Source organism: Vicugna pacos, chromosome 8, assembly GCF_048564905.1.
Source record: "Vicugna pacos chromosome 8, VicPac4, whole genome shotgun sequence".
NCBI classification, from domain to species: domain Eukaryota; kingdom Metazoa; phylum Chordata; class Mammalia; order Artiodactyla; family Camelidae; genus Vicugna; species Vicugna pacos.
This window is the reverse complement of record NC_132994.1, coordinates 50,296,484-50,323,439: the sequence shown is the minus strand read 5'-3', so window position 1 is coordinate 50,323,439 and position 26,956 is coordinate 50,296,484. Positions and strand designations below refer to the sequence as shown.

Sequence of the window (26,956 nt, the reverse complement as noted above, 5' to 3'; positions counted from 1 at the left end):
CTTTGCAAAGGACCATTTCCATCATTTGTACAACACTGTAGGTGAAGAAAGACCAAAGTGGCTTAATATTCTGCGTCAACTGAGGGCCAGACAACAAAGGTTGGTAATGCCGGTTCACCATTTAAGTTCAAATACAGCTTCTTTGCACCAATGGTAGCGTTGCCACTAATCCTCCCCTTCTCTCTGGCCACTTGCTGTGACTTTCAGGCGAAGATGGAAGAAGAGGAAACACAGCTGGAGGAGGTGGATATTTTTTTCCCCCAAAGTTAAATACCTGGTAGTTGCTGCCTGCCATTTTTATTGTGTGTGGGGTGGCACACGTTTAGGGTTTATTTGTGAGTTTTGCTTGTTGTGGCTTTAAGTTCTTAAAGTTTTTTATTTCTCTTTTATTTTGATGTCTTAGACTATCCAACTCTGGGTCATTTTTGGTGCTTGCTGATTGATACACTTATGTTTATTTGCCTTTTCCCCCCCTGTGTGTGATTTAATTTCACAGAAAAATTCCTTGAGAGTAGAAGGGGATAATATTTATGTCAGACATAGCAATTTAATGTTGGAGGTTTGTATAATTTAAGAAAACGACTCTGTCCTAATGGCTGCCAGGCTGCTGAGGACGGGCGGTCACGCACAGGCTGGCTGGCTGGCAGCTTTAAAGCACAGTGCATGAAATGCATGGGGAAAATCAACTGGGGAGTGCATGTTACCAGTCCGACTTGGTTCTTTTAAAGTGGCTTAGGTAGGAATGTATCTACTAGAAGTTCTCAAAGTGACAGCTGGGAAAAAATAAATCTGTTTAATCAAATGGATAAAGTTTTTATTTATTAATCTTGAAGTTCTGCAGGTAAACCTGTTTTCTCCTAATGGATTATCTCCAGGGTATAGACTCTGAAGTAACATGATCTCATCCTTAATATACACTCACCAGAACAGATACTTGTTGATCTGGCATGAAGTCACTTGTCTCTAGATCTGTGTCCACAATTTTTTTTTGGCGGGGTGAGAGGGGTGCCAAAATCCATGCAATTAGGAATGCGGTCCACTTAAAATCTTCCATTTGAGAATAAGCTAATTAATGGTATTGTTTTTATTAAAAACAAAGAATAAAAAATGAAGGAAAGTGAGAAAGAAAAAAAAATAATACCTAGCTACCCAATTAGGGATGTAAAATGTATTGTATTCCCCGTGTCACACGAGAACGGTTTTTTGTTTTTTTCTTCCCCTTCTCATTTTAGGGTAGTTCATGGCGATGTATTTAGTGGAGATCTGCAATCCTCAGTAATTTGACTAATCCGTTTGGTTGCTTTTGGCAGCTTTGATAACTGTTGGAAATGTATTTTTGCATAACTTACTAAAATGCTCTAAAGTGTAATACATAACATTGCTTTGAAGAAATGCAAGAAATGTGCCTGATCTCAAGCCACAGTTATTTTTCCATGCCATGCAAAGATTTGTAGATGTTCATGAGTTTTTGCAGATGGCGATAGAAGCTCATAGATGAGCTACTATGCTTGTGCATGAATATGGAATATCTAATTTTATCAGATGCATGACCTGTTTCTCTGGGAGTAGTGGGATTGAAAGCTATAATTCACTGGTGGCCCCTTGATTTTTGAAATGTAAGAAAACATTTAAAATTCAGTTGCTGAATACTACCTTTTATTCCTACAAGTACTATTTATCAGGGCCAATCTAAAAAAATCCCACAAATAACATTTGTCAGGGCCTATTTCAGTGCAAATTGACCTGGTAGTTTTTCTTGAATCTTTATCTGTATAAGGACCATTTGGAATGTGGGTGGCTGGGCCCCACATTTGGGCTTGGCAAGTACATGAAACCAACATGACGTTCACTTATTAGAGAGAGGGCAAAGAGAAACAGCCTCTGGAAGCTGTTAAGTTTATCCTTAAGGATTAAAAGCCATTGCTGGAATTTCCTTAAAAAAGTCAACCCTCAGTGTACACCCTCCACCCCCTTTTTTTCTTTTGGATAATCTTGGACTGGCTTTCCCGTTGGGCCAGCTGTGCTTGAGTCCCCCTTTCTCTATTTTAACTTGATTTACCATTTCACAAGAGACAACTTCAGTAGCAGCCCTAATCAGAAAGGTAAATTTGCAAGCACGAAGTCATAGGCTGCATTTCAAATCCAACTATTGGAAAGAAGGGTTATTAGCCATTTTGAGTATTAGTTCCATGGCCTCCTTCTAATAAATAATTATTTCTTAAAAAACTCAAGACAGAAGAAATCAGAACCCTTTACAAGTTGAATCATAAAAAAATTACACATTGGCTTTATTTTCAAACTTTGACAGACTCCTATTCATAGGTGATAAGATGGCTTTTGAGACTTGGCATTTTTCTTGCTTTACTATGTTTTTTTTTTTAATCATAAGTTTGCTTTGTCTTATTTTTTTGGTTTTATTTTTTATTTTTATCCTATTGGGTTTTTTTTTTTCCTTTTGGATTTTTCCCCCTTTATTACGTTACATATTGCTAGGACCTGGATAAGGCCCAGGAGGAAATACTGAAACATCAGGCTAGCATTAGTGAACTCAAGCGCAATTTTATGGAGTCCACACCTGAGCCGCGCCCTAATGAATGGGAAAAACGACGTATCACACCTCTGTCCCTACAGACACAAGGGGTATGTCGCTAGCTGTTTGTTGGCTATATGTCTTGTTCCAGCTCTTCAGTAAAACTTAGGTTGCTAATCTATCATGTTGATTCTCAGGAAGTTACAAAATATTCCCATTTAGTTTTTTTTTTTAATTAGTTGCTAACAATTTTTTAAATACTAAATATTTATTAACAATGTAATACTTATTGACGTAGTTCTTGGATAAATTGTATGAATTTTAAAATACTTTTGAAATGCTGTGAGAATAATTTCACTATTTTACTCAAGTAAATTAATAGTAATAAAGTGTTACATAGGGTGACTTAGAAACTGACATATTGTATTTCTTAAGTTTTTCAGTTGTTGCCTTCTGAAATAAGAGTGTTTAATAATTAAAGAATTAGTAATTAAAGGGATGTAGGAATATAGACCATATTTAGAATGGTTTAAGGTAAATACTGTGAGGATAAAGAGTTAAATTTAACTTTTTAAGACTGAGCCCTGTTGAAAACTTGCAGAAAACTTGCAGAATGTTATACAACTTAATGTTGAAACTTAGGCTAGTGTTTTTAAAAAGATTTTCAACCATAACATCTCTCCAGACTCAGTCTTTTTCTTTCCATGGTTTGTTTCTTTCCACTACCAATATAAGCATTGCCTTTAGAATATGTTCTCAAAGTATTTCCCCATTCATTCCTATCTACACCTGTTCTTTTCTGATGCTCCAAAATCTCTCCTGTTGTCAACCAAGGACTTCCATGGGCTCATTTATCATACTTGAGGAGGTGGTGATCATGCTGTATTTAATATGCAATTTTTTAAAGTGTATAAGGTGTTACCCTACCCCTCTCTTCTCCTTATATTCATCATCTAGTCTGACTTGAATGTTACCAAATTATAGGCATTGAATTTAGATAGTCTCATGCTATTTTTATTCACCACTTCTTAAAAAGCAAAGCTGTTACTTGCTTTAAATTTCTCAGTTTGTGACAGTGAAAGGAAAATAGCTCTTAAGAACAGATGAGCAAAAGAAATTGCTAAACACAAAAAACAACTTTTGACAATATTAAGATTTAAAACACCATGGCAGGGTCTTATGAAGTTGTGTACAACTTAAATTCTTATTTTCAACTTTTCTGTAGAGATTTATGTCCGTATTTCAGCAGTCGACTCTAGAGCGTTGTGCTTTCTGGGGGAAGTGTCTGATGACTTGCTAAAACTGTGTCTTCCTTTTATGTGCCGCGTCCTCTGGCTTGTTCTGCAGACCCACACAGTTGTTTTATGTTTGTGCTGCTGTAGATGTAATGTACTTGTCTTATTTGTTGATTATGTCTATTGTTTAAAACAATAGAGCAAAGGAGACCATCTTTTCAAGGATATTTTATCCATGAAGGAGAAGCACCAGATGGCGGCAGCACACACAGTTGAAGAAAAACCCGAGGAGGCAGACAAGGTGTTCACCTTGCATCCTTGGATCTGCTCTTGCTTTTCCGCCTTCTCCTTTATTTCTGTCCACAGCCATAAGATACTCCTTTTTTCTTATGTCGCAACCTAACATTTTTTTTTTTAAATAATTTTTGAGCAAAAAAAAAAAAAAAGTTAAAAAAAAAAAAGTTAAACTCCACATATAGACACATAGTCATTAGGTGAGAAACACCGTATTGTAGAAATACTTTGAAAATCCACAGTTTGAAATAAAAACATATCAACCAGTTTAGGTGATATGTGACCCTTAATCTTGATGCCCGTGGCTGACAGTTAGGAAACCATGATTTCGTGGGAAAATGCACTATTTGTACAAGGCTTGTGCACACTGCGGTGGTGTTAAAATAACAAATTATGTGTGATTTAGATTACTGTTATACAAATTACATTTGGAAACCTTGTGAATTTTTATTTTTAAGACGTTTAATGGGGTAAAAGATTTCGGTGTAAGAGAGCAGCCCCTCGATCGCTCTGTGCTCCTGCGTATCTGAAATATCTGGCGTTGCTAAGGAAGTTAGCTTTCTGTTGCTTTTACATTCTTATTCCTCTTTCTGCTGATTTGATTTTGCTCAGCCAGCTGGACAGCCTGTTACTTGTTGGGACTAGAATGCTTGGAGTCTAGTGGAGGAGATAGCAGATATGTAAATTAGTAATTGGAAAATCTGGGGTACTAAGAAGTATTAAGATGAAATGCCTGTTGTGTTACAAGGTGACTGGGGAAGGATCAGGATGAGGGAGCATTTGAGTTGAGACCTTAATGATGAGAATGGGGTGGACCTGTGAAGATTTCTCCATGTGTAAGAAAGAGCAAATACAATAGCCCCAAGATACGAATTAATTTGAAGAACTGAAAGGCCAAATTGACAAAGTCTTAGAAAAGTCAGAGGTCAGACCCCAGATTCCATCAGGATCTTAAAGACCATATTAACAGTTTGGAGTTATAGGACTGATAGGAAGCCACTGGAGAGCTTTAAGCTGAAAGGTGACCTAGTCCCATGTGTCTGACAGGTGCCGGATGAGGAATGGCCTATAGGGGTTGTGAGTGAGGGCACAGATCAACATTAGGAGAAAGTGTTAATTGCGTTAATCAGTAGAAATTGTTATTCATCAGGACATACAGTGGGGTGGTGAAGGAGGCAAAATAAATGGAAGAGGAAGTCTTGCACTAGAATAATTTGAGAATGTTTCTGAAATACTGCAGATAAGAAAGATAACATCATGAAGCTAAGCCGAATGGCGTATTTATAAAAGGTTAGCTTGAATTCCAAAGCCATTGAGTCTCTGTATAAAATGATGACTTTACTATCTTGTGCTTAGAAATATTACGTACTTTTGAAATTTTATCCTTCTTAGAAGCAAGTTAAATGGCATCATTTGATCAATTTAAAGTAATATTCTTGCAGTAGGAAACTTTAGAATTTGGAAGAAGATATTTAAAAATGATCATTTTTCTGGGTGTCATTGTTTAGGAATGTACAATGTAAACCATGTACAGTAGAAACCATTCATTCATTATTGTAGAAGTTTCATTAAAATGATGTTATGTGCAGTTTAAAACTGGAATTTACCCACTTGTGGAGCCCCTAAATGGTTTATCTGTACTTGAAGTTATGCTTTTTTCTTGTTTTCCTCTCCAGCACATTCAGGAAAATATCTACCTATTTGACACACATATAGATTGTTGTAACTGCAGTTACCCATTCACCCAACAAACATTTTTTCTGACCACTTACATTGTATCTCTCCCCCCAACCTCCTTTTAACATATCACTACTATTAGTTGAAAGTTAAGTCTACTGGAGAATTTTGATTTCTAAAAGAAAAGCTTTTAGATTTCTGTCTTTGTTGCAGCTTCATTTTGCTACTTAATTTTCAGGATTTCTCGATTATCTTTAAATTGTAATCGCTAATGATATGTAAAATAAAAAATTATCCGTAAGAATAGAATTTAACCAAATTTTCCAGATTTCTATAATATGTGTTTATGGATTAAAAAAGGAACAGTAATAGTTTCTTGTTTAAAAATCAATATGTCAGACTTTTAAAATGGCTTCAGTACATTATGAATGATTCTGAGAGTAGAGCAGAAAATTGGAAACCAAATCATTTAGTCTTGAATAGGCAAATAACTCTGTTGTGTAATCCTCTTATGTACTGTGAGAATTATGGCATACTTGAACTTGTGTGAAATATTCTCTCATGAGTCTAGTAGAGATTACGTAGGCTGTAGTTTTAAAGTACTTTTGGAGGTATTTTATTGAATAGTTAGATGCATGGCACTTACTGAAACTCTCCAGTGATCTTTTGCTGGAAGGACTCCATCTCCACCCTAGGGATGGTGTAATTATGGAGATTGTAATTAAGCTGAGTTAGTCCAGAAGCTTTTTTCTCTCCTGAATGTTGGAAGTGCTCACACACCCGGCCCTCCTGATCTCCTGTACCTCCTCCTCACACCCTTAGTGTGCTGTCCCGAGAGGCATCCCAGAATGCTTTTCATGTACTCATTTATCTATTTATCTTCAGCACCTCTGAGCAGTGGGGTTTATTAGGAAGTATTCTTGCACACATTGACACGAGGAGGCACTTCATGGTGACGCTTTACTGTCGGCGTTCTGGGTACCAGGAAGAGTCCCCACCTTCCCTGTTGTTCCCTCAGGCAGGTCAGGAACCATCGTTTAAGGACCAAAAATGTAAGATTAAATTCGCCGTAATTGCTTTTCAGGGACAGACAATTTTCACATTGCTCTCAGCGTGTTCCTCTCTGAGTTTGTCTTCCTATTTAGGATTTTCTTTTCCTTTACCTGTTTCTTACTGGGGGAAAACAGTACAGTGTCCTCATCTGATGGCCACATTTAGCATGTCCGAGGAATTTATGTGGGTGGCTGTCCGAGCGCTTGTTGTGGAGACAGTGGTGTGGAGAAGGGAAGAGATCATAGGAGCTGGCGTAGTTAGGGAAGACCATACCCAAGAGAGAATATTAAGTGGACCCCAGAGAGATGACAAAACTGGCAAGGCCCAGAGCGCCTAGGGAGGGGCACTGGAGGCAGGGGCTAGGGTCCCCCACGCTCTAACACAGGAGGAAGTGTAGCGGGCGTGGGAGAAGGGCCGGTGCCAAGGAGCCTTGGGAGTGTGCGAGATGGTGTCTGGCGGGTGGGCGGGTCGGTCACGCTCAGCTTGCTGTGAAGCTTCAGTGATAAACCAGAGTTCTGGCTGGTTTCTGTAGGCTGGAGCATCAGTCAGGCAGGGGGGAAAGCTGGCATGCAGGCAAACGGCCACAGACAGCTGCTGCAGAACCTTTTCAAATCCTCGCCTTTCCTTCAATTTATGCTATTCTGTGATTCTTTCTTGCGTAACCTTTCCTTTCTTTCAGCAGGTCACTGCTGTCGGTCCTGACTTATTGTTAATTCTTTGCTCTTCCTTTTCTGACCTCTCCAGAGCCTAGAAGAGGAGATAACATCCATTTTGTTTAGTGAAAAGGGCTTTTCTGATAGCATGAAAGCCTCCTTCACCTCAGCCACCACTTGGACAGCAGAGGGCACTGTTGTGAACCATAATGCACCTTATGAAAAGCTTTCTTCCTCGCCCTCCTCCTCACAGTTGCCTGAGGTGCATTTTACTTTGTTTCCCCTGTTTTTAAAAGCCACATATAAGAGTGATTTTTATTTTTTGAATGTTAAGGAACCCTTTTTTCCAGTGCTTTCATTAGTGTAATTAACTCGTCCTGGGAGAAACATTCAAGAAATAATGACCGAATTTGAACTTGAGGAAAAGATACTGATTGGATGGTTCTCCTGCTTCCTCTCCCTCCACCCCACCCTGATCTGCCTAAATTCAGAGAATCATTTAAACCAGTAAGACTCAGAGTCTGAGTTGTTTTGTGGAGGGAAACCTTCAGCCAAGTAGAAGCCAAGTATTTTTGCAAAACAATTTTCAAAGCCTAAATGTCTAAATGTCTTCTGATGGCTTATTATTTTAAAAATTCTGCCTATGCGAAAAAATTGGAAGTGCCTGCCATACTTAATGAAAGAATTATTTTCAGTTTTGCAATGACCCCAAGGGGATTCCCTGAACTTGGGCAGAACCCATCCAGCCATTTGAGGTTAAGTAATAAAAATTATTCAGTGACCTGTAATAATAATGACATACCTGCTTTAGAAGTGTTCTGATCGCTGTATATCTTTCTTTATAAAGAAGTTTTTAAGGAGTTACAGTTAAATGTTGCCTACTTACCAAAATAGATTTAGAATTTTCCAGTTTAACATCTGAAACCTCTGGGTTTTCAGTAAAACTGGAAGGATGGCTCTCTTGTCCTGTCAGTAACATGATTTACAAGTTATTAACTTTGAGCAGTGAAAACATGCCCGTAGCATGCATTTAGGAATAACAGCACAGAGCAAACAGAGTGTGTGATGGGTGCTATCGAGACACGTGCCCTTTGACCTTTGGCTCATGGTCTCCAGGTTGTTGGAGCAGATAGGCATGAGATCATGTTATTTATTACTGGAAACAGCTCCAATCCAGTTAATGTCTGGGCAGCTTCACAAGGTCTGTTTCTGCCCAAGAGGGTTCAGAGTGCAGTGTTCTTCCTTTCAGCATCAAGGTACCTTCTTGAATAAGTAGAGCTGCTGACTCCAGGTGAATTTTTTTAAGTTAGAGCACAAGGCATTAGTGCTACCTGAATGTCAGAAAGTTGGCTAGGCTTTCTTTGTATTGATGTAAATTGGCCTTTCAAAAAAAAATACGTTTAAGGAAAAATTTAATCTTAAAGACAGACTCCTTTGTAAGAAGGTTTCTACCTTGATTATCAGCACCATAGTATAGTAAGTTCTATTACTGTCTTTGGTCTACAGGTATTTATTGAACATGTAGATACTGTACTTACGTAGCTAGAGTACATTTACTCTCTGAAAGTAGATGTCTGCAGAGGGCAGCAGTGAGCATCTCAAATAATAAATTTGGTTCATTTCAATTTTCAAATGGAGGAGCTAAATTCCTGGAGAGAAACTGTGAGAGAACACTTGGAGCCTCACTGACATCCACCTGAATGTTATGATACCCCTTTGCTAATCTGTATAACACTGTTTGGGGTGTTAATAATTATTTCTGAAATGACATTTTAATGTTAATGATCTGAGACCAACTATAATTTTGCCAATTAAAGCTGATTTTAAACAACCCAGCAAAAAAATAAAGATGTCATCTTATTAATGCCTTCTCCATTTAGGAATTAGGGTTTCAGACCGGGTTTTTTTTTAAAGAGTCTGATAAAAAAAAACCAAAACTGTTTGTTGAATAGATTTTCAGAGTCTTAAAATTTAAACTTTAAAATAATGAGTAAGCTTTGGTATAATTCCATTTTTTCCCTCACCTTTTCAACAAGAAGGAGCTTATAGGTATAAGTATCATAAAAGCATTTTATTTCTCTGGGAGGATGCTGGCTATTTTTGTGTTTTTGTTCCTTTCCTAAGCTTCTTGCGTTTGTCTGGATTGTCTGCCATGTGACCTTGAGCAAAGGTTTTTGTAGCTGTTGATCCTTGCTGTTCTGTCTTTGCAGTGTCAGATGTTTGTTTTGGTGGGTGTTGAGATAAAACTTTATTGATTTTGTGTCCTCGGTTGCTTTTTGTTTCGCAGAAACGCGCTCCCGAGTCCGAAGGGCCTTGCGCCGGAGCCAGTGATGCTGTTAAGGTTCTCCCCTCTTCCACGTTAACACCATTGCCCGCCGTCTCCCACCTGCCCTCACGTTCCCCCGCTTCCCTTTCAGTCAGCCATCACAATCATCTTTGCTTTTCTCCATGACATGAACCCACCATCAGTTAATTTTGGTTTCCGTCGCTTTTGTTTATTCATCTATTTCTGTTTCCCCCTCATCCATTTTTTTTCTCTGTGCAGAGTTCACATGAGACTCTGAATGTAGTGGAGGAGAAGAAGCAGGCAGAGGTTGGGAAAGACGAAAGAGTAATCACGGAAGAAATGAACGGTAAAGAGCGATCACCTGGGCGTGGTCCTGGGGAGATGCGGCAGGTGGAGCCTCTGACGCAGAAAGACTCCACCTCCCTGTCTTCTGAGAGCAGCAGCAGCAGTGAGAGCGAGGAGGAAGACGTGGGGGAGTACCGGCCCCACCACCGTGTGACTGAGGGCACCATCAGGGAAGAGCAGGAGGAGGATGAAGAAGAGGCGGAGGAAGAGGAGCCCGGCCCAGCAGCCAAGGTAGTAGAGAGGGAGGACCCGGGGCCAGAAGCCAGCCCGGTCACCCAAGCAGGTGCCAGTGTCAGCGCAGTAGAAACAGTGATCCAGGAAAATGTAGTTGCCCCTCAAATGCCCGCCGAGAAGAGCGTAAACGAAGGCGTTGTTAAGCAAGACATGCGCGAAGAACCCGAGGACGAGCCACAGAAAGTGAACGGAGAGGTGTCTCATGTTGACATTGATGTTTTGCCACAAATTATTTGTTGTTCAGAGGTAAATTGGAGACCCAGGCGGGAGCCTAACTCTCGAGCTGTTTCTCGGGTGGAAAACACCTGCCTCTCTCCTTCTCCTGTCCTCCCGGTTCTCCTTCAGCTGTTCGGACAAGATTCTGATTTTTCTCTCTCACGGGAGGAAGCGGGAAAGCCCGGCTTTTTGCAGATTTTCTGCCCGCTTGGGTCACGGTTTCTGGCGGCTTTACTGCAACTGGATCACCTGATACAGTAAACTTTGCTACTGCGGCCACATCATTTTTTCGCCTTCTCATTTCCCATTGAAATTTTTCTTTGCATGTTTTTGGATGTTTTCAATGCTTTGTCTTTAGTTGCACTGCTTCTTCACACTAAACACCTTTTTGTTAATTAGAAAATTGTATGTGTGCTGTTGAAAAATGGTCAGTGTGAGTGTGTGTGTGTTGCTGGTGTCACGACTGGGTTTGACTTTCTGGCTCATTCTCTTTAGTTTAAGATGTTCAGAAATGGCAGCAGGCGCCGATTACCGTGGTGCTCTGAATTCAGTATCTAGCAGTGATGAAAACATGATGTCTTGAATATCACTGTGGTTTTGGGTTTTAGATTCAGGCTCTCTTTCCTTCCAGGCAGCGAGAGGCTAATAAGAGGGTATCCTTCTCTTCTCATTCTGTCCTCCCGTCAGTTCTGGGTTATTTGCAAGTTGATGGTACGTTTTGTGGATTGTCTCCACTGGATATCAGTCTTTTCCCTTTTCTCTTCAAGAAAGAAATTTCCACATTCCTTTTAGATTAAGTTGTGGTCACTAGGTTCAGTGTCTCTAAAAATATGCTGAGGGAGGGTTTACTTCCATGTGAATATTCCTTGATTCTAAAATGCTGACAGTGGAGGGATTATCCACATTTGCTCTCTTTGATGGGGTGGGAAAATCTTAAAATGACTTTGTCTTGAAATAATTAATTGGGAATTTTCTCTCAAAGCACTGTATTATTTTGATGATAATACCGTCTGGTGGTGTGTTAAACATATATGCTCAGCAGACTGCAATATTAACGGGCTGTGAACTTCTCTAATGTTTTAAGTTGTTCAAAGCATCAGTGCAACAGTGTTGGAGTAGTTCCGGATATAACCTTTATAACTTACGGAATACAGAAGAAATACTACAAGTTTTAGACAAGATAATTGGAAACAATCATACTCGAAGATACTCTTTCTTAAAATGGGATCTCCTTGTCAGTAGGGCAGAAAAGGCTTTTTGGGGAAAAGAGCAAATCTTAGTCTACCTCTCTGATGTGCCAGTTCAAGGCAACGAGCCTTCACACAAACCATGTGCTGCTTTAAACTGTAGTGAAAGTCAACATAGTTCACTGTTTTGATTTCTTTTCAATTTTATCATGACTTGCTTAAAGCTAAAGTTTCTATATCACTGTACGCCAGGCTCAACACGTAAGTAATTTGGGACCATTGCAATTTGAAGCGAACCACGATGTAGGGAGCTGTTACACTGGCTTATTCTTCATATACGTATATATACACACGTATATGTGATATTTGAAGGAAAGTGTTTTCCTTTTGTGTCTTTTATTTTAAATCATTTGCTTTTACTCTTTTCTTTTGTGCATGAGTGTGTGTTTGGATATATTTCTTAACAGTTATTTTTGAAGGCTCCGTTAAGCACTTTTATGTTATTACCTCTAGAATTTATGTTTCCCTTCCTTTTCACCTCAGCCACCAGTGGTAAAAACAGAGATGGTAACAATTTCTGATGCCTCACAAAGGACAGAAATCTCCACCAAGGAAGTCCCTATTGTCCAAACTGAGACCAAAACCATCACATATGAGTCTCCACAGGTACAAAAGCTCTAGACTTGGACTGTTTGAGTTCATTTTTACTTAATCTGTTTCTGTGTTCATTCCCTCTTCTCCTAGCTTGTGTTTCTGACTTCGACGTAGCTTTTTGTATCTCCATTTTATAACTGTACTTCAGCAACATAACTTGCTATGTTACTTCTTAGATCGAGACAGAGAGCTGCAGTCATATCGGTGACCCTGTCATTATAGGGGGAAGCATACACGTGATGTTTTTAAGATAGGCAGTACCAGCCTTGTTGTTCTTATTGTAAGATGGCTTGATGTATCCAGGAATGTTTACATACACTTGGAAAACAGATCGTCTTACAAAGTCTGTTGGATCTGATGTAATTTGTGGATTTGTAGAGTTTAGGCTTTTGTTCCCCCCTCTAACTCCACGAAGACAGTGTAATCACCTCGCTTTCAAGCATGCACACCCACAAGCACACACACCCGTGCTTCTCCTTCACGTGGGCTTATTTTCTGAAAGTATGTGTCGTCATCCTTAGGTAAATATGATACTATGCGTCTGAATAATAATCAGATTTGTGTGTTCGATTTAGGTATTCAGACATTGATTCTGTAAAGATTTGAAATAAGCATTAAGATGTATAACCTTAAGGGTAACAAAAAAGGGGAAAGTAGCCATCATTTCAAAATGGAACCATTTAGAAATTTGGACAACTATTTTTCTTGCCTGAGAAACTTAATGTTCTAGTCAGATTGTACCACGGTGGGGGAGCAGACTATTGCCCTCTCAAAATATTTTTTGGAGGTTTAATGTGTTCATGGGCAAAATGTTCCTCAGAATTATTTTAGATATAATATCTGTAAATGTGCACAGATGTCATGTAAGCACAAATGGGTTTCTTGGGAATGAGAGTGGTGGGGGAGTGTGACCTCATGGGTTTTTATTGTGGTAAGTGCCTTTGTAAAGAAATGCAGGTGTGTGACCCAAGTTCAAGAGATTTCCTCTTAGGGCCAGAGGAACTCTGAACCTTCCAGTTATTTGCTTGTGTCAGTGTCAGGAAGCAGGAGACAAACATGTTTGGTGATCTTCAACTATTAGGCTGTTAATGTGCTTCATTGTTTTCCCTGGTAAACTCTAGAACTTTCTGCCTTTTCTGGTATCAAACAAGTTAAAACTCATTTAGACATATGCATAGAATTTATATATGCTGTGTACATATATGTGTGTATAGAGAGCACGCATGTGGGCTCATATGTGTGCATGTCTTGAAATAGACGTAGCTGTGTACAAGCGCAAATGGTTACAGGGACAGTGTCATTTAAAATAAGATCTAGACATAAGCAAATAACCTAATCACTCAAGCTTAGTCTATCCTAGTCAGGTTCTGTTGCTTAGTAATCTGAGAAAAACGTTTATTTTTACCCACCTGTGCTTAAAAAACAATAACAAACTCAGCACTCTGATTACTGTGGAAACTTCTCTGCCTGATTCTCTAGTTTCTTCTTCCAGCTTCTGCAGACGGCCCCCAGCCGAATTCTGTCCTGACTCCCCTGTAGATGTCAGCCCCACCTTCTACTTCCATTCTCCCTTTTTTCTCTCTCCACCAGGGCTTGCTTCTCCATGTGCATTTAACCCTTGTCTTTACTCTGTTTAAATGCCAGCCAATCTCCTGGTCAGTAAATCACCACCACAAACGTGCAGAGGATAGGCAGCTATCATCTTCTGCCAACTGCGTAGATCTTAAAAAATGCCTTTTCGATGGGGAGGGGTCTTCTCTGTCAACATAACGGAAGTTAAGCATTACTTTGTATTTTCCCTCCAACTCTCCAAAGATTGATGGCGGGGCTGGTGGTGACTCGGGCACGTTACTGACCGCACAAACCATCACATCTGAGTCTGTGTCGACAACGACAACCACACACATCACCAAGGTAAAGCCATCCAGGGGAATGTACATCGCCAGCAGGATCTTTTATGAATTGTTTCTTTGTTCCTGTACACACTTCAAAGTAAAATGCACAGTGCCAGTGGAATAAAAATGCCTCCATTTAAAGTATCCAAGAAATTGTGCTCCACTGACATTTGTATTCGAACCAAATTGCAAATCTGTAAAGTACAAGGGAGTAAAACAATGTTCTGAATAGCTCTACCTGAGACAGCTACAGGAGCAGAAAGAACTTAATAGGAGTGGAAGTGTAGGTTTGGTAAGTACTCGTCAGCCCTCCTGACAAGCAAGCGAGTAAAGACCACTATTCAAAAAGTTCACCAGGGGCAGGGCTATAGCTCAGTGGTAGAGTGCGTGCTTAGCATGCACAATGTCCTGGGTTCAGCCCCCAGTGCCTCCACTTAAAAAATAAATAGATAAATAAACCTAATTACACCCCCACACCCCCAAATGAACAAAAAGTTCACCAAGTTGTCCAAATCATGTAAATTTCCCCCACTGATTTAAGATACTAGAGCATGGATTGGGGGCATTTTTCCAGTTCATTCTCCAGATGTTTAACACCAGATGACCACTGATTCCCAGTGTGGTCTCTGCACTGGCAGCAGCAGACTCACCTGGGTCTTGTTAGAAGTGTGAATGCTGTGGTCCCCACTCCAGATCTTCTGACCCCCTGGGAGTGGTTGAGAAGCCCTCCAGGTGATTCTGATGTGTGCTGCGGTCGTCGCATTTCTGACCCAGCATTATTTTCCAGTAGTTCCTTTTGCTTCTACTTCTCATAGTCGATTAGTGCTTGAAGGTCTCAAGTGTATCCCTGGTGCCCTGCTCACCCCATACATATTTCAATGAAAAGCTTTGGAAATTAAAAAATGTCCCATAAGTGCAAGATGGTATTGATGTTCATTTTAAAGCATATCCAGTTATTAAGACCTACTGATCAACCTTGTTTCTTACAATAAAGTGCAGTCACTTGTGACTGTGTGTAAACTTCTCAGAGCTGCAGAGGTTGGAGGTGTGTTTCCTCAGGGCTGTGTGGTATTTGCTCATCATTCAGAATATCACAGCTGCATGACCTCTTCAGCCCCTATCATGCCCCAGGCTCTGTCACCTTGCTGCAAGCCAGCAACTCTGCAGCAGTTCACCCAGGAGCTCCTTCCCTCAGGGCCTTTGTTTAGCCATGTTCCAGGTCACCCACACGGCTATGTGCAGAGTCAAATCAGACACTGAATGAGGATCTTGGTATCACCCTCACCCATCTCTCAGATCTTAAACCAAATCCAGATCTTCTTTTTTTGTTATTGCACTACACCAGATGAACAATCACCAAATGGATTTGTATGATGCCAGTCGAGCTGTCAGAACTATATAACATCAAGCAGTTTCACAAACCTGAACCACATGCCTAAATTATTAGAATTCCTTGTAAACTCTACATAAAACCAACAATTATTTTTTCTTTTTAAAAATTGGCCAATTGGGAGTGGAGAAACTCGGGAAATTGTGATGGAATGTCCCAGTGAAACTCTTTGGATTAAATGGCATCTGTCCCAGCTTAATCTCACCTGAATCTTGATAAATTAGTTTCTAAGGTTGCTTTTGGTTGAGGAGAACTGACGGATGATGCTACAGCTTAAACCATGGGATTCTATATTGAGCTTAAAAATCGTTTCTTGAACATCAGTCTTCCCCTGCATTGCCTAACGATGATCAGAGGGCCTAGTTGTGCTCCATCTGTTTTCTCTGATTATGTGTAAAACTGTTTTAGTAATTGCTGTCCCCCCTCTTTTTCTTTATGACCTTTAGACTGTAAAAGGTGGAATATCTGAAACAAGAATTGAGAAACGCATCGTGATCACGGGAGATGCAGATATTGATCACGACCAGGTAAAGACCTGAGGATCTGGCTCTGAAATTGACCATGTTTATTTTCTAAATTTTGCACCCATCATCGTATCACATCCTGTGTCAAAGCCCTTACCCTAGTGCCTCCTGGATGGGCCCACCTCCTAAGCTCGGCACAAAGGCACTTCACAGCCTAGACACAGCTTGTCCTTTCATCCTTCCTAGCAGTGAATTAGCATCAAACATGGGTTGCTTTTCTTTTCCCTCTGGCCTTATGTGCATCTTTGGGTCAGAATAAGGGGATTTTTGGCAACCATCAGGCATTCATGTGGGCCTGGTTTACAGGCGAGTCATCAGTTAGTAACAGAAGAATGGCATTAAGGTTTCCTCTGGATATATGCCCAGGAATGGGATTGCTGGATCATATGGTAAGTCTGTTTTCAGTCTTTTGAGGAATCTCTGTACTGTTTTCCATTATGGCTGCTCCAGAATACATTCCCACCAGCAGTGTAGAAGGGTTTCCTTTTCTCCACACCCTCTCCAGCATTTATCATTTGTGGACTTTTTAATGATGGCCATTCTGACTGGTGTGAGTTGATACCTCATTGTAGATTTGATTTGCATTTCTCTGATAATTAGCGATATTGAACATTTTTTCATGTGCCTATTGGCCATTTGTATGTCTTCATTGGAGAATTGCTTGTTTAGGTCTTCTGCTCATTTTTGGATTGCGTTGTCTGTTTTTTTTTCTTATTAAGTTGTATGAGCTGTTTATATATTCTGGAAATTAAGCTTCTGTCAGTCTCATCTTTTGCAAATATTTTCTTCTGTTCTATAGGTTGTCTTTCTGTTTTGTTTATGGTTTCCTTTGCTGTGCAAAAGCTTGTAAGCTTAGTCAGATCCCATTTATTTTTGCTTTTATCCCTATTGTTTGCCCTAGGAGAACATTGCTAAGATTTATATCAAAATATTTTGCTGATGTTTTCTTCTAGGACGTGTATAGTGTCTTGTCTTATGTTTAAATCTTTAAGCCATTTTGAGTTTATTTTTGTGTATGGGGTGAGGGAGTATTCTAACTTCACTGATAACACTTATATGTGGAATCTAAAAAAAGAGACAGAGGAACTTATTTACAAAACAGAAACAGACTCACATAGAAAACAAACTTATGGTTACCAGAGGGAGAAGGGGATGGGAAAGAATAATTTGGGAATTCAAGATTTGCAGATACTAATATGTATAAAATATGTAAACAACAAGTTCATACTATATAGCTCAGGGAACTATATTCAATATCTTATAGTAACATATGGTGAAAAAGAATATGAAAACGAATATATGCATGTTCATGTATGACTAAAGCATTATGCTGCACACCAGAAATTGAGACAACATTGTAAACTGACTATACTTCAGTAAAAATATATGTATACCAAAAAAAAAAAAAATGGATGGCAATTTAATGACACTGGCTTCCAAAAAAAATAAGAACAGCCACTAAGTTTGACTTATGCCTGCTTTTAGGAACTTATCAAGTATTTTTTATAGCATTATAAAAGTAGGCTATTTAACTCTAGGTGTTTCCCCCTAATTATTACTATTATTGAGAAGTAGGAGAAGATAATCTAAGGTCTCTTAAAAAGTGAAATTTTACATGTATTCAGAAAAGATTTTTTACAGAATTGTGCTTCCATTCTTATGTTAAGCAGAGTAGGATACAAGCCTTTAAAAAGCAGGTGATGAATGGAACCACTGGAGGCTTTGAGAGTAGCTTTAATTTTAGACTGCAGTCTCAAGTGATGAGAATTTTTTTATTTTCTGAGTGATTTTCACTCACTTTAAAGGAGACCAAGCTGTTTTCCTTTTACAATAATTTGAAGAAAAGGAAAGTAAGTGTTCACTTGGCCATCTCAGCTGGGGAGTAGGAAGCAATGATAGTTATCCAGCTTTGAACACAATATTGAATGAACTCAGGAAAGAGAATTTTAAAGAACAAAATTTCTCGTTTAAGAAAGGCTCATTATTAGGTAACCAAAGAGGAACAGAGTTTCTTCCTATGCCTAAAAAGAAAATTACTCTTGTTTTTTAAAACTCCTGTAAACCTAATTTTACTTACGTATTTCATAGTGTCGTTTTTAAAATTCCTTGAGAGTCATTAGAGATTAAAGAGTTGCCCTGACTTAGTAGGGGAGATCCCTAATAGATGACTAGTACCCGTGCCTGTTCACCACTAGAAAACGAATTACCTATGTGGAAACCAAGCCTCTCATTTTCCATAAGGTGGGTTTATTCTGCGCTTCACTGGGACAGTTTTGAGCTCCTCTGACCTCAAGTTGGAACAAACCTTATTGTTACCCTTTTTCCCTCAGGGACCCTCACCCAGCCGCATTTACTGAACTCCTGCAGTGTGCTGGGCAGAAGCCCACGTGCTGTGGCATCAGGATGGAAAGTGACAACCAGAATCGTCTCCCAGGCTGTTTCTTCTGCCCTCTCTCTCCACTGAACTAAGCCTTTTCAGACATTCAAATACTGCTTTTTCCCCTTAAGGATATGTGTATTCCTTTGTCCCTTTTTACCTGAAAACTCAAATTTAGATAATACTGCTTCTAAGCAGTAAATACTAGAAACACAGTCTGAAATGTAAGTTCCAGAATAACACATATTCCTAACTCTTCCTACATTAGAAAAAAATGATGATGCCTCAGCTTTAGCTGTTGCTATGAGGACACACATCTTGTGTGTGTGATGTCATATTTCAGCCCATTTTAAAACAGAGGTCAGGCTGGGAGGGGTAAATTAGGAGCTTGGGATTAACAGATACGCACTACTGTATATAAAATAGATGAACAACAAGGACCTACTGTACAGCACAGGGAACTATATTCAGTATCTTGTAACAGCCTAAAATTAAAAAGAATCTGAAAGAAAATACATATGTACATATAACTGAATCACTTTGTTGTACACCTGAATCTAACACAACGTTGGAAGTCAACTATACTTCATTAAAAAAAAAAATAACTGAGGTCAGCTATCCAAATGAAGAGAAGAGATATTTACCTTTTTCATAACTTTTCCATGTTTAAGATGGCATAAACTTTTTTGAGTAAATGGAATTGTAGCTTCTGGTATGCTTGTCACCAGAAGCTCGTGATGGGCTTGCCTTCCTCTTAAAGCCTGTAAATGAGATGATGAAACTGGTTAAAAGTAAAGAAATCACTTCCCTGCCCAAAACTGATGTCAGTCCTGCAGTGACTTTGATGTCATTGACACCTTTGTCAATTCCTTGCCTACATCAAAAGAATTCTAATAGTGGAAGGACACCCTTCATCTAAGCACAGTAGGAAAAAGGACTGTCTGTTGTGTTGGCAAATGAGAGAGGCGCGCTTCTGCACAGGCTGATTTGCAGGCCCTTCACCCGGTGCTGGTCGTGGCCCTCAGCTCCGTGCCAGGGAAGGATGAACGACAGGGCAGAGCGTATTTCTTTCTAATAAAACGAGTTCTCAATTTGGGAACGTGATGTGGTAGTTTTCTCACAATCTATTGTTGCCAAAATAAATGAACATTTAAAAAATATGTACTGATGTTATGGAAGGAAAGGAACTAAGGGCAAACTGATGTCAGATGTGTTTGAAGATAACAGCAGTTTTGGGTTTTCCTTATTTGTCTGCTGATTAAAAGCACGTTTCTCACGTGCTCCCTTCCCTTGGGCGTCATGTATGTTTCCTCTTTGACAAGCGCACTGATTTAATGTAGACAGATCTTTGTAATGACTGTACATTCAAAGTATCTGAGACGTTGTCTGTAGCCACATTGGCTCCCATCAGAGCTGTCCTTTCTCAAATTGGATTCCACAAACCAGCATAGAGTAGACAGTTTTGATTGTTCCAGTCTCCCTCTTCTCTCTGAACACACCCTCGGACTTAGACTCCCTCTGCTGTACGTGGTCTCCCTTCCCATGAGCGTTGCAGACAACACACGGGAGCACTTTCCGCCCTGCTCTGCGACAAGGTCCCCGCCCTTCTCCCCACTCCACTCCTGCCCTCCAGGCTGCCTGCTCCCCCCGGGGACAAGCAGTCATGCCGCTGCTTGAATTGAGGCTGGTCCCCAGTCTTGAGTTCTCACTTGTCCTGACACAGGTGAGTGGTCCGGATTTGTTCCCTAGTGGAAATCTAAGCACCTTCAAGTGTATTCCAAGCTTCTGTGCAAAAATTTTTTGGTGTAAAAGTAATTTTTTGGTTGCTTTCTCTTTCTCTGTGGTATGAGGCTTGGGTTTTGCTCGGTAACCTTCCAGATGACAGAAACTACACTACAAACAAGAAACGCAGTTGTCCCCTAAAGCAGGTGACAGAGCAACAGGAAGAACGTGCTGCTTTTTTCAAATGCATATTTTCCTTGTGAAATGTAGTTCTCTCTGTCCTAGTAGACTTTCTTTTTTGTTTCAGAGTTCTGTCTTAGATTTTGAGTGTTGGTCTGTGCTGTTTTCTTTTACTCTCCCCCTCGAGACCTCTTTAAACATCTTTCCCTCTGAAAAATGGAATCTTTCCACTTTGCCGTAATTCTCGTATACAGTTTACTTTCTGATAAAACGCAGAGAAACCTTGTCTGCTTTCTTCCAGCCTGATGCAGAGATGAGATGGTGAACCAGCGGCAGGGCAGCCCAGTCCTTCTGCAGCCCTGCAGCCCCCTGGCAGGATGGCCCTGAGAAAGACCCACAAACCTTTGTGCCCCTAGTGTTTTCACCTGTAAAATAGGGATCTGTAGTTTAGCATTTAAAGATTAGTCTCTCTCTTTATTTTAGCTTTATGTATGATTTTGTCCAGTTTTAATTATTCTACATCCTAGCAGGCTTAATAGATATTTTTCCTGCATTCCTTAAGAAATTACTGAGAACCTAAAAGAGCAAAGATGAGCAGGACCTGGCCCTGCACTGTGGGGTTTGAGGCAGCTGGGAAATTGCAAGTATCACTCAAGTGTGGAGGGAGACACCATGCTTTACATCTTTCCTTCAGTCCATACAGCAGACCTTAACATGATCTTTACAATCTTAGCATTAGTCTCAGGTTACAGGTGAGAATACTAAGGTCAGAGAAGATTTCTTTTTCTCTGTTTCACCATAAGTGCCAGACTGGGCGGGATTAAGAGCCAGCGTGTTTCTCCTCCATGCGTCATTACTTGGAAATAGACAGAAGTGGGAAATCAGGGGAAATGAAAAGTATTCTCTAAAACGAACAAGGAGCCCATTTCAAATCTTCCTGCTTCCTCAAATAAAGCAATGAAACCATCTTGGCTGGAGGCGAGCTCCCAGGTGATGGGCAGGCTTGTGTGTTTCTGTCCCAAGAAAGGAGCCTCTCCTTCCACTCACAGTGCTCTCTCCTGACCCTGCAGGCTCTGGCCCAGGCCATCAGAGAAGCCAGGGAGCAGCACCCCGACATGTCGGTCACGAGGGTGGTGGTGCACAAAGAAACCGAGTTGGAGGAGGGAGAAGAATAAGGTAAGAGCCTCGTCATCAGGGCCTTTCTCCTGACTGTTCTGTGTTCTGGAACCTGCCAAGGGGTGTGAAATGCACATCTCCATCACGATGCATTTCTGCGTTTCCTACAGTCCATTTGATCTTTCAGCCTTTATCATCCCCAAGTACCTCTGCTCAAGTGACCTGCCTATAATTAATTATAAACTCTGGACCGTAGGGCATCATGTGGTACTAATAACTGCCACGTATTGAGCTGTTAATAATCAACATTTACATGTTGCTTTACTATTTGCAGAGCACATTCATATAAGTTCTCTTAAAGTTCACAATGACCCTTTGAGGAAGGTGCTGCTGCCTTCATTTAGATGAGGGATTTTTGTTGCAGGGGCATGAAGGAGAGATTAGTTAAATCTTTTAAATGCAGACATTAGGAATTGCATGTCAGAGAAAGAACCATAAAGGAAAAGATTACTCTGATTATATGAAAATTTAAAATTTGAACCAAATTAACAAAAGCAAAAGTAAAGGGTAAGTGAAAAAGTTAATATGCCTGGCAGAGAAATAATTAATGTCCTGAATATATTAAGAATTCTTACATGTCATCAAAAAATGTAAACACTTAAGTAGAAAAATGAGCAGAGGATGAAGCAAGTAAACCGTGTAGAAACTAAGTGAATAATAAACAAAAAAATGTTCAGCTTCACTATTGCTTAAATCAATACAAATGAAAAATTCACTTCTAAATCTGGCTAAGTTTATGTTTTCAGCCAGGACTGGGGAGTCTGTTGGCGGAGTGGGAGGGAACACACTTGTGCTTCTGTATAAATCAGTAGTGGTTCCTGGAGGGCAGTTTGGCAAAAACCCACACTAAACATGCTTACCATTTAAACCACTGTGAGGAATTTATCTTAAATAATCAGAAATGTATACAAAGATTTACTTAAAAGAGTATCACACTTCTATATACGTTCATGAAAAATGTGAAATCATCTAAATGGCCAACAGGAGGGATTGGTTATGTATCTTGCTGCTTCTGTGTGATGACAAAATGCATCTCATCGTTAAAAGCTGGGTTAAAGAATTCTTAAAAAATGAGCCAGTGTTTGTAATTATGTATTAAGGTTTTAAAAGGCAGGTTTTAATCACACAGCATATATACTAAGATTGCTTTTTTGTTTTAAAAATGAGCATACGTTGATCAGCTGATAGATGGATACCCCCCTGGAATGGCTGGTCACAGAACATGCGTCTTCCACCTGGTGGCAAAGCCAAGTACTTTCCCATCGCAGAGAGCGAGGGGTTCCACCATGGCACAGCCTCTCCTCTGGCTTATTAATTTTTACCAGTCTTGGTAAATATGAAACGACGTATAATTTTTGATTCCTGATAGATTCTGGGTTCTAATCCTCTGTCAATTTTATGTGTTGCAAATATCTTCAGGTTTGTGGTTTGTCTTTTATTATTAATATAGTTCAGTGTGTGAATATGTTGAACATAGTTTTTAATACGTTAATATAGTTCAGTTAGCAAGCTTCCTTTTATGGCTTATGTGCTTTCCATACCCATTAGAGATATTTTCAATGCAGAGATTTTAACGTTACCTTTCATGGATCAATCTTTAACCTATCAGAAAATGTTTTATGTGTGATTAGAAACAGTGATTAGTTTGTTTCCTGTGTAAGAAGCTCGCCTTCCAGCCCTGATTACTGAAGAGCCCATCCTTCACCGCTCTAATCTGCAGGTCAGATACCAAGTTTCTTACCTGCCTGCGTGTGTTTCTGAGCACACTCATTTCCATCAGTCCCTGTGTCCATCCCTGCTCCAGTGCCGCACTGCCTGAATTACTATAGCTTTACAATGAGAATCGCCAATTGTGTTCCTTTTCTTCAGGAGTGTCTTGGCTGTTCTGGGCTCCTTCTGTTCCATATAAATTTCAGAATCACATTGTTAGGTTCTTAGGTAAACCCTGTGGTATTTTAATTGGAATTACATCTGCTCTGCAGCTCAGTATGGTGAGAGTTACATCTTTATGATGTTGTCTTTTCTTCCACAAAGGTAAAATATCTCTCCATTTATATAAATCTTCTTTGATGTCTTTCAACAAAATTGTATTTTTTTTTTACCCAAAGAGGTTTTATAAATCTTTTCTAGCCGTTGCTGGTATAGGGAGATAAAGTTGACTTTTCAATATTGGTCTTATATCTAGCAGTCTTTTAATATTTTCAGCACGGGGTGTACAAAGGACTTACAAGCAAAAATAATTTGAAATTTTAGCACAAGCACAGTGTCTGCTTTCCTGCATAAATGTTCTGTGTTATATGCAAGGCTGAGAACACTCTTAGGTAGGAGTCAGAAGATCAGGTGCTAGGTTTTAATCTTGCCAGATCTCAAACTCTGTGACATTGGGCAAGTCGGTAGGGCTGGTACAGTCTACCTTTTCTGCTTATTATAAGGATATAATGTGATAATGCATGGGAAAATTGAATGTAATGCAAATGTAAAAATAATGGATATTTCTCCTCTAAATTCTGTGTGTCAGTTATTTAATCAGAAATATAAAACAAAATTTAGTGACCACTGTGAGCATAACCAACACTTCACCTGCGTTTGTGGCATTTTAATAAGTTTTAAAGTAAATGAGTTATATCAGTTATTCTTGGCACCTTATGTTCATTTTTTCAGTGGAAACACACACATGTAAACACACACAGACTTTGAAGTTTGCCTCAGAGGCCATCTTTTATAAGCAACCTTGTTAAACAGATTTAGGAAGTTAATGTGTAAACTCACAGATAAGATGAGCAAACTAAATTTGGAAAGATTCATTCATGCATTCAGAAAACATTTAATAAGTGCCCAAATGTGCTAGGGCAGGGCTAAGGCAGTGAGGAGTCAAGTTGGTAGAAGGTACAGTCCACCTGGGAAGGATCCACTTCAAGGGGAGGTGTAAATATTAGCAAATAAGCAAAATGTAATTGCAAGTCTGACAAGTGCTCTGAAGGGAATAACGTGAGATGAGAGAACAAAGCGGGGGCTTGAGTTGCTATCAGTTTCACCTGTTACTTGAGAAACAAGTTTGATTTGAAATTTGAAGGACAAGGGGGTGCTACCGTCTCCAGGCGTCTCCAAGCCATTTTAGCATCTCCACTCCTAACCGGCCGCCTCTTGTTCTTGGAAAAATTTTCTCTGCTGGTGACTGTCAGGGCTGGGAAGAATGTGTTTTTACTGCTCCAGCTACGCTCTGGTCACTCTGCCAGAATCCCACAGAGGCAGCATGTGGGTCCAAGCAGGACCCGGCACAGAGAGCAGGACCAGCACGGAATCCCAACATCAGAAAAGAAGGAGAAATAACTGTGTGGTGTATCTGCCTCGTCTCCGTTTCCAGAAGTGAAAAGCTCTCCTCCTGATCTGATCTGACCTCTTCCTTTGCAGTGGCTCTGCGCTTTTGATCAAGCATTGAAAGTAGGGGAGCGGGGAGCAAACAGAAAAGATAGTCGGAGAAGCACATGCCGAGGACCGAACTCCTGAAGCCGCCTCTCCCAGCCCCTCGCCCTGCTGGGCGCTGGCCAGCCGTGAGGCAGAGGAGCACTTTCCTAAACCCTTGTCATGTTTTTACGTCATCTTAAGGACTGCTCCGTCCTGCCAGTTTATCCCAAGTGTGTATTTCTGAGCCCTCAAAGGGCCACAAAGTGTTACCAACCTTGTGACCACTAGAATGGTGTCCCTGCCCGTCCTGATGAGAAGGGGGACGGGCCCAGGCTCGGTGGGGTGGTCTGTGTGGCCTCAGAAAGAATGAGCCCCGGGAGGGGAAGCTTGTGACTGTGCCTCAGCTGATACCATAAGCTCCCGGAACCCAGACTTCAGCTGAGCCTCTCGGACTCTGATGGAGGATAAAAAAGTGAACAGCGCCTCCTTTTCCTCTGAAAGCAGTGAGCGGCCGAAGGATGAGACGGTGTGGGAGCAGCTTCTCATCCATTCACTCATTTATTCTTTTTGTTATTGTTGTTCATTATACAGATTTTATGGGATGCTCTTTAGGGATCATCTCCTGTTTTACCATGGAGATTTCAAATCAAACAGGGTCTGCACTCACACAGACAATAAAGCAACAGTAGCAGATTAGAGTCTGAAGTTTTATGGTAAGTTCTGAACTGTGCTGGGTGGAAACTGAAAGGTAAGGTCCCTGAATCAGAGAGGGGCAGTAGAGATGGCTGTGCGCTGGAGCTTCTGGAGCTTCGTGGTGAGTAGGAGTTAGCTCAATGACGAGGCAGGAGCTGGTATTGTGGTATTTAGGAAGGAGCAGCTGGCTTGCAGAGCACTTGATGAAGGTTGCAGAGAGGCAGAGGTCTGATCACAAAGAGTCTTAGGAGCCAAGCTGAAGAGGCTAAAGTCTATTTTGAAAAGCTGTGAGGTACTCCTCGTGTATATGAGATGGTAAAGGTTTGTGAGGTGGTGACTTCATGAGGCTATAGAAGTTCGTGAATTGGAAAGATGAAGGAGGAGGGGAGAACCCCAGATAACTCCCAGTCTTGGGGCTTGGGCAGATGGGTTGATGGTGGTACCTGTGATTTCAGTCATGGAATATGTGTTTGATTTTACATGTCATGTGCAGTATGGCCAGTCCTCTTGATTTAGCTGTCTTAAAGCAAAGATGTATATTTTGTTCTGTGGTGCTATAGGAGACCAGCTGTCATGGGAATTATAGTGGAAGTTTAGAAGTAAATGTGTAAGTCTCTTACACACACACAACATGGTTAATTAGAAATTTACCAGATAGTCTGAGTGTTAAAAGGAGGCATAGCATACCAGATTCCCTGGGGTCAAATCTACTTCATGGTCACACGATGTGGGCGGGTTATTTCACTCCTCTGTGCCTCAGTTCTGCCATCTGTAAACTGGAGTTGGTAACAGAACTTACACAGGGGTTTGTTAATAAGGCACATTGTAACATAGTCAGCCAAGAACCCTTTTAGCTCTGAAGAACGGGATAAAAATTAGGATTTTCTACCCCAGAGATGTTGAGTTTGAGATGCTTATGAAATGTCCCCATGGAGAGGTCCAGGAGGTAGCCAGGAACATTGAGAGAGAGCAGGACAGGCTTCGGCGCAGGGGGTGGAGATGTGACGGTCGTCTGCATGTGTTCTCTGCCAGTGGAGCCTTCAGTTTGAGCGATGCTGCCCAGGGCCGGGTCAGAGAGTTGAGGCCTGGGGAGCAGAGGAGCCACAGGAGGAAGAGTCAGAAGGCAGGAAGGTGGGAAGAAACAAAGAGGAGAAAGGGTGCAGCAAAAGCTGCAAGAGGAGAGGGTCATCAAGCATTAAGTACTGCAAAGAAACTGAGTGCACGTGTCC

The 26,956-nt window shown here is 40.5% G+C and overlaps 1 protein-coding gene across 13 annotated transcripts in view; it reads left to right on the top strand.

Moving 5' to 3' along the window:
* EPB41L2 (erythrocyte membrane protein band 4.1 like 2) overlaps positions 1-26,956 on the top strand; it is a 198,261-nt gene that overhangs the window by 161,096 nt on the left and 10,209 nt on the right. For 7 of the 13 annotated variants that reach the window (XM_072965861.1, XM_072965860.1, XM_072965859.1 and 4 more), the window contains 9 exons: positions 497-559; positions 2,494-2,640; positions 3,965-4,066; positions 9,730-9,783; positions 9,988-10,554; positions 12,255-12,377; positions 14,181-14,279; positions 16,097-16,177; positions 21,524-21,629. In XM_072965861.1, the coding sequence (XP_072821962.1) occupies positions 497-559; positions 2,494-2,640; positions 3,965-4,066; positions 9,730-9,783; positions 9,988-10,554; positions 12,255-12,377; positions 14,181-14,279; positions 16,097-16,177; positions 21,524-21,628 (1,341 nt within the window). In that variant the 3' untranslated portion in view covers position 21,629. Of the gene's footprint in view, positions 1-496; positions 560-2,493; positions 2,641-3,964; positions 4,067-7,533; positions 7,705-9,729; positions 9,784-9,987; positions 10,555-12,254; positions 12,378-14,180; positions 14,280-16,096; positions 16,178-21,523; positions 21,630-26,956 lie in introns of all 13 variants that reach the window. The other 6 variants (XM_072965870.1, XM_072965865.1, XM_072965866.1 and 3 more) reach the window with 6 other exon arrangements.